Raw genomic sequence first — 7,952 nt, 5'->3', positions numbered from 1 at the left:
CTCCACTTTTACTCATCTCCTTTCTGTCTTTTGCTTCTGTCTCCATTTTGTTTCCCTCTGTCTCCCTGCATTGGTTCCCATCCCCCTGCCATATTAGTTTAATTCCTCCCAAACAGCATTAGCAAACACTCCCCCTAGGACATTGATTCCGGTCCTGCCCAGATGCAGACCGTCCGGTTTGTACTGGTCCCACCTCCCCCAAAACCAGTTCCAATGCCCCAGGAATTTGAATCCCTCTCTGCTGCACCACTGCTCAAGCCACGTTTTCATCTGAGCTATCCAGTGATTCCTATTCTGACTAGCACGTGGCACTGGTAGCAATCCAGAGATTACTACTTTTGAGGTCCTACTTTTTAATTTAGCTCCTAGCTCCTTAAATTCGTCTCGTAGGACCTCATCCTTTTTTTTACCTATATCGTTGGTACCAATGTGCATACGACAACTGGCTGTTCTCCCTCCCTTTTCAGAATGTCCTGCACCCGCTCTGAGACATCCTTGACCCTTGCAACAGGGAGGCAACAAACCATCCTGGAGTCTCGGTTGCGGCCGCAGAAACGCCTACCTATTCCCCTTACAATTGAATCCCCTATCACTATCGCTCTCCCACTCTTTTTCCTGCCCTCCTGTGCAGCAGAGCCAGCCATGGTGCCATGAACTTGGCTGCTGCTGCCCTCCCCTGATGAATCATCCCCCTCAACAGTACTCAAAGCGGTGTATCTATTTTGCAGGGGAATGACCCCTGCACTACCTTCCTTGCACTGCTCTTTCTGCTGGTCTTCCATTCCCTATCTGGCTGTGGACCCTTCATCTGCGGTAAGACCAACTCGCTACACATGCTACTCACGTCATTCTCAGCATCGTGGATGCTCCAGAGTGAATCCATCCTAGGCTCCAATTCCGCAACGCGGACCGTCAAGAGCTGGAGGCGGATACACTTCCCGCACACGTAGTCGTCAGGGACACCGGATGTATTCCTAAGTTCCCACATGGTATAGGAGGAGCATATCACGTGACCAAGCTTTCCTGCCATGACTTAACCCTTAGATACACTTAAATTGGCAACCACAATGCTAACGTTTACTCACTGTTTTCGAAGAGAAAAAAGAAAAACTACTCACCAATCACCAGCCAATCACTTACCCCCTTGGCTGTGATGTCGCCTTTCTGTTTCTTTCTACTTTTTTTTTGCCTTCTCCCTGAAGAGAAATTATAATGGAGAACAAGGAAACGGCAGAGAAATTAAAAATATATTTTCAGTCTGTCTTCACGGAAGAAGGTGTAAACAAAATTGCCGCAACTACTGGATAACCCAGGGTCTAGCGAGAATGAGAAACTTAAGGAAATTGGTATTAATCAAAAAATGGTACTGGAGAAATAATGGGACTGAAAGCCAATAAATCCCCTGGACCTGATGGCCTACATCCTAGAATATTGAAACATAGAAACATAGAAAATAGGTGCAGGAGCAGACTATTCTGCCCTTCGAGCCTGCACCACCATTCAATATGATCATGGCTGATTATGCAACTTCAGTACCCCATTCCTGGTTTCTCTCCAGATCCCTTGATCTCTTTAGCCGTAAGGGCCACATCTAACTCCCTTTTGAATATATCTAACGAACTGGCATCAACAACTTTCTGTAGTAGAGAATTCCACAGGTTCACAATTCTCTGAGTGAAGAAGTTTCTCCTCATCTCGGTCCTAAATGGCTTACCCTTTATCCTTATACTGTGACCCCTGGTTCTGGACTTCCCGAACATTGGGAACATACCTAACCGGTCCAATCCCGTCAGAATTTTATATGTTTCAATGGAACCCTCTCATTCTTCTATATTCCGGTGAATATAAGCCGAGTCGATCCAAGCTTTCTTCATATATCAGTCCTGCCATCCCAGGAATCAGTCTGGTGAACCTTTGCTGCACTCCCTCAATAGCAAGAATGTCCTTCCTCAGATTAGGCGACCAAAACTGTACACAATAGTCAAGGTGTGGCCTCACTGAGGCCCTGTACAACTGCAGTAAGATCTCCCTGCTCCTATACTCAAATCCCCTCGCTATGAAGGCCAACATGCCATTTGCTTTCTTCACTGCCTGCTGTACCTGCATGCCAACTTTCAATGACTGATGTATCATGATACCCAGGTCTCGTTGCACCTCCCTTTTCCTAATCTGTCATCATTCAGATAATATTCTGCCTTCCTGTTTTTGCCACCAAAGTGGATAACTTCACATTTATCTACATTATACTACTTCTGCCATGCATGTGCCCATTCACCTGACTTGTCCAAGTCACCCTGCAACCTCTTAGCATCCTCCTCACAGCTCACACCGCCACCCAACTTAGTGTCATCTGCAAACTTGGAGATATTACATTCAATTCCTTCATCTAAATCATTAACGTATATTGTAAATAGCTGAGAAAGGTAGCTATAGAAACAGTGGATGCATTGGTTGTCATCTTCCAAAATTCCATAGATTCAAGAACTATTCCCATGGTTTCAAAGATCACAAATGTAACTGGGCTATTTAAGAAAGGAGGGAGAGAGAAAACAGGGAATTATGGACCAGTTAGCCTGACATCTGTAGTCGGGAAAATGCTCGATGCTATTATTAAGGACGTGGGAACAGGAACTTAGAGAATATTAATAAAATTTGTCAGAGTCAACACGGCTTTATGAAAGGAAATCATGTTTGACAACTTTTTGAGATTGTAACTAGCAGAATAGATAAGGAGGAACCAGTGGATGTGGTGTATTTGGATTTTCAGAAGACATTCGATAAGGTGCCACATGAGGTTATTAAACAAAATGAGGGCTCATGGGATTGTGGGTAATATACTAGCATGGATTGAAGATTGGTTAACGGACAGAAAACAGAAAGTAGGAATAAATGGTTCATTTTCAGGTTGGCAGGCTGTAACTGGTGGTGTGTCACAAGGATCGATACTTGGGCCTCAGCAATTCACAATGTATATCTGATTTGGATGAGAAGACCAAATGTGATATATCCAAGTTTGCTGATGATACAAAGCTAGGTGGGAAAGCAAGTTGTGAGGAGGGTACAAAGAGGCTTCAAGGGGATAAAGAGAGGTTAAGCGAGTGGGCAATCATCATACAATCATAGAAATTTACAGCATGGAAGGAGACCATTTCAGCCAATCGCATCCAGCCTAATCCCACTTTCCAGCTCTTGGTTCATAGCCCTGTAGGTTGCGGCACTTTAAGTGCACATCCAAGTGTCTTTTAAATGTGGTTGAAGGATCATGGCACTACAACCCTTTCAGGCAGTGAATTCCAGACCCCCACCACCCTCTTGGTGAAGAAATGTCCCTTATCTCCTCTAAACCTCCCCCCAATTACTTTAAATCTATGCCCTCTGGTTGTTGACCCCTCTGCCACGGGAAACCAAATCATCCCTATCCACTCTATCCAGACCCCTCATAATGTTATACACCTCAATCATGTCTCCCCTTAGCCTCCTCTGTTGCAAAGAAAACAGACTCAGCTTCTATTTTCTTTCATCATAGACAAAATTCTCCAGTCCAGGCAACAATCTTATAAATCTCCTCTGCACCCTTTCCAGTGCAATCACACCTTTCCTGTAATGTGGTGACCAGAACTGCATGGAGTACTCCAGCTGTGGTCTAATAAGTGTTTTATACAGTTCAAGCCTATCCTCCTTGCTCTTGTATTCCATGCCTCGACTTATAAATGCAAGTATTCCATATGCCTTCTTAGCCATCTTATCAACCTGGCCTGCTACCTTCGAGATTCTGTGGACCTACACTCCACAGTCCCGATGTTCCTCTACACTTTCCAGTGTCCTACCATTTAATGTGTATTCCCTTGTCTTGTTAGACCTCCCCAAATGCATTACCTCACACTTATCCGGATTGAATTCCATTTGCCACTGTTCTGCCCACCTGACCAATACGTTGATATCTTCCTGTAATCCGCAGCTTTCTTAGGATAAGGGGTAGGCCATTTAGGACTGAGATGAGGAGAAACTTCTTCACTCAGAGAGTTGTTAATCTGTGGAATTCCCTGCCGCAGAGAGTTGTTGATACCAGTTCACTGGATATATTCAAGAGGGAGTTAGATATGGCTCTTACGGTTAAGGGGATCAACAGGTATGGAGAGAAAGCAGGAAAGGGGTACTGAAGGAATGATCAGCCATGATCTTATTGAATGACGATGCAGGCTCGAAGGGCCTACTCCTGCACCTATTTTTCTATGTTTCTATGTTTCTTTTTCATTATCAATGACTCAGCCTATTTTAGTGACATCTGCAAACTTCTTAATCATATACCCAACATTTAAGTCCAAGTCATTGATATATATTGATAAGAACATGGCAAATGGAATATAATGTGGAGAAATGTGAAGTTATCCATTTTGGTAGGAAACATAGAAAAGCAGAGTATTTTTTAAATGGTGAGAGATTGAGAAATGTTGGTGTTCAGAGGGATCTGGATGTCCTTGTACATGAATCACTGAAAGTTAACATGCAGGTACAGCAAGTAATTAATAAAGCATGTTGGCCTTTATTACTAGTGGATTTGAGTATAAGTGTAAAGTAATCTTACTGCAATTATATAGGGCCCTGTAGTATTGTGTACTGTTTAGGTCTCCTTATCTAAGAAAGGATATACTTGCCATAGAGGAGGTGCAACAAAAGTTCACTAGACTGATTCCTGGGATGCGGGGATTGTCCTATGAGGAGAGATTGAGTAGATTATGCCTCTATTCTCTAGAGTTCAGAAGTATGAGAGGTGATCTTATTGAAACATACAAAGTTCATACAGGGCTTGACAGGGTAAAAAAACATACAAAATTCGTAGAAGGCTTGACAGGGTAGGTGCAGGAAGGATGTTTTCTCTGGCTGGGAAGTCTAGAACCAGGGGTGAGTCTCAGAATAAGAGGTCAGCCATTTAGGACTGAGATGAGGAAAAACCTCTTCACTCAGAGGGTGGTGAATCTTTGGAATTCTCTCCCCCAGAGGGCTGTGTAGGCTCTCAGGGTTTGAATATATTCAAGGCATTGATCAATAGATTTTTGGATATTATGTAAATGAAGGATATGGGGATAGTGCAGGAAAGTGGAGTTGAGGTAGAAGATCAGCCAAGATCTCATTAATGGCGGAGCAGGATCGAGGGCCGAATAATTTTACTCCTGCTCCTGTTCCTTACGGTCCAGTGCCCCCAGAGCACAATATTCACGCTGCAGGAGCCCAGTGCGCAGGCGCAACACCGGACTGTACCTGGAGCATGCACATTGTGACTTTGATCAGACCGAACGCGGCCTGGAAGCGGGCAAAGGCCGGATCCACAGTTTGGAGCCGATCCGAATCAGCGGGGAACAGGGGAGGAACGCACCTCGCAGGTAGGCTTCATACACACCTAGTGTAGGTCGCAAGCATGTATTAAGAAACTATAAGTTCCGAATTTGCAGCTCCAGGGCATTTTCGCGGCAACAAACCGAGGGTGACGGCCGCCATCTTTGTGAAGGACAGCTGCAGGTTTGTGCTCCGCCATGGTGACTCATCGAGCAGTAGAGCGCATGCGTGAACATCTTTGCAAACGAACAACGTGTGGGCGGGGCTTCAGTGTCCCAGTGAACCCAGCCAGAGTCAGCACCTTCAGGGATGGAGAGGGAGGGGAACCAGTGAGTGTAGAACTGAACCCAGCCAGAGTCAGCGTCTTCAGGGGAGGAGAGGGAGGGGAACTAGTCAGTGTAGAACTGAACCCAGACAGAGTCAGCACCTTCAGGGGAGGAGAGGGAGGGGAACCAGTGAGTGTAGAACTGAACCCAGCCAGAGTCAGCACCTTCAGGGGAGGAGAGGGAGGGGAACCAGTGAGTGTGGAACTGAACCCAGCCAGAGCCAGCACCTTCAGGAGAGGGAGGGGAACCAGTGAGTGGAGAACTGAACCCAGCCAGTGTCAGCACCTTCAGGGGAGTTGAGGGATGGAACCAGTGTGTAAAACTGAACCCAGACAGAGTTGGTGGTGAAAAATGGGAGCAGAGAACAAGCTGTCTTCAGACGTGCGATGTGTTTGAATTTCAAGACAGGGAGAACGGAGACTGTATGGGATGGGGATTTACAGCTTTGGAGGAACAAGAAAGGAAAGAATGTTCCATAGAATCTAGAATTGTCTGTTCTGAATTTCTGTCATTTACTTGCAGTAATTATTTTTGTAAACTTCTTTTCCAGGGTATTAGAATGGGAGGATTTGCCAACGGGAAGCTCTAAAACTAAATATCACATCAAAATCTGATGGAATCACTCAATTCCTGAGGACTTGAATACTATCGGCCTTTGAATGTGGAAAGAGCAATGTTTGTCTGTTCTGTCTGTGGCAACAGATTTCAAACATCAATGTGACTGGAAAAGCACCAAGACACACGCACCCAAGTGAGAGTGTTCCAGTTCACTGCCTGTGGAAAGAGCTTTAACCAGTTATACAGCCTGTAAAAAGATCAAACCGTTGACAGTGGGGAGAAAACATACACGTGTTCTATTTGTGGACGAGCATTCAATTGATCATTCAACCTGGAGAGACACAAGGACACCCGCACCATGGAGAAACCGTGGGAATGTGGGGACTGTGGGAAGGCATTCAATTACCCATCCCAGCTGGAAATTCATCGGCGCAGTCACACCGGGGAGAGGCCGTTCACCTGTTCTGTGTGTGGAAAGGGATTCACTGTGTCATCCCGACTTCTAACTCACCAGCGAGTTCACACTGGGCAGGGGCCATTTATCTGCTCCGAGTGTGGGAAGGGATTCACTTTGAAATCTAACCTGCTTTCACATCAGCGAGTTCACACGGGAGAGAGGCCGTTCACCTGCTCCATGTGTGGGAAGGAATTCACTCAGTCATCCCACCTGCTGACACACCAAAGAATACACGCTGGGGAGGGGCTGTTTACCTGCTCTGAGTGTGGGAAGAGTTTCGCTCAGTCATCCCGCCTGCTGGCACACCAGCGAGTTCACACTGGGGAGAGGCCGTTTACCTGCTCCATCTGTGGGGCGGGATTCCATCGGTCATCCCACCTGCTGGCACATGAGCGAGTTCACTCTGGGGAGAGGCCATTCACCTGCTCTGTGTGTGGGAAGGGATTCACTCAGTCATCCAACCTGCTGAAACACCAGCGAGTTCACACTGGGGAAAGGCCATTCACCTGCTCCGTGTGTGGGGAGGGCTTCATTCAGTCATCGAACCTGCTGACACATGAGCGAATTCACACTGGGGAGAGGCCGTTCACCTGCTCAGTGTGTAGGGAGGGATTCACTCAGTCATCCCACCTGCTGACACACCAGCGAGTTCACACTGGGGAGAGGCCATTCACCTGCTCAGTGTGTGGTGAGGGATTCGCTCGGTCATACACCCTGATAACACACCAGCGAGTTCACACTGGGGAGAGGCCGTTCACCTGCTCTGTGTGTGGGGAGGGATTCACTCAATCGTCCAACCTGCTGAGACATCAGCGAGTTCACAAGTGCCTGCAGGGTTTGGATTCTGCTGTTATGCCAAACTGAATCATGTCCATTTTGGTATATGTGGTTTATTTTTATTGATATTGATCACCCCTATAACTGGAGATTAATATTCTAGATATTGGACCAACTAATCAACGGGAAAAGGGTCAGATAAAAATAATGCTGATTGTGTTTGTATCCATATTTCACTGTTTAAACGGCTTTCTTCAAATACTGAAAGGTGCAACAAATGGAGCTAAACTTTCTTGAACCATTGATAATAAAATGAATTGAATCTGCAGGTTTGTTTTGGATTTCTTTGGGATGGAGCCAGGCATTGTGTGCCTTGAAATATCGCCGGTGTCTAGTAGATGACGCTGTCCCTCCTATTTACTCTGACTGAGAGGAGCGTGACTGCCCCCTAGAGCAGAAGGAATTAGGGCAGCTCAGGGTTAGACACTGAAAATACTGCA

The 7,952-nt window shown here is 46.0% G+C and overlaps 1 protein-coding gene across 1 annotated transcript; it reads left to right on the top strand.

Moving 5' to 3' along the window:
• Positions 1 to 6,566: 6,566 nt before the first annotated feature.
• On the top strand, positions 6,567 to 7,539 carry LOC139257133 (zinc finger protein ZFP2-like). The gene has a single exon (XM_070874405.1). It carries the CDS (start codon positions 6,577 to 6,579, stop codon positions 7,537 to 7,539), a length of 963 nt encoding a protein of 320 aa, XP_070730506.1. The 5' UTR covers positions 6,567 to 6,576.
• Positions 7,540 to 7,952: the final 413 nt, after the last annotated feature.

This window comes from Pristiophorus japonicus, unplaced genomic scaffold (genome assembly GCF_044704955.1).
Source record: "Pristiophorus japonicus isolate sPriJap1 unplaced genomic scaffold, sPriJap1.hap1 HAP1_SCAFFOLD_806, whole genome shotgun sequence".
NCBI classification, from domain to species: domain Eukaryota; kingdom Metazoa; phylum Chordata; class Chondrichthyes; family Pristiophoridae; genus Pristiophorus; species Pristiophorus japonicus.
The sequence above is the reverse complement of the archived record's forward strand: the minus strand, read 5'-3'. Positions and strand labels throughout refer to the sequence as shown.

Bases quoted from the DNA above. Each gene is read 5' to 3' on its own strand.
- LOC139257133 (XM_070874405.1), top strand. From the start codon at position 6,577: ATGGAGAAACCGTGGGAATGTGGGGACTGTGGGAAGGCATTCAATTAC.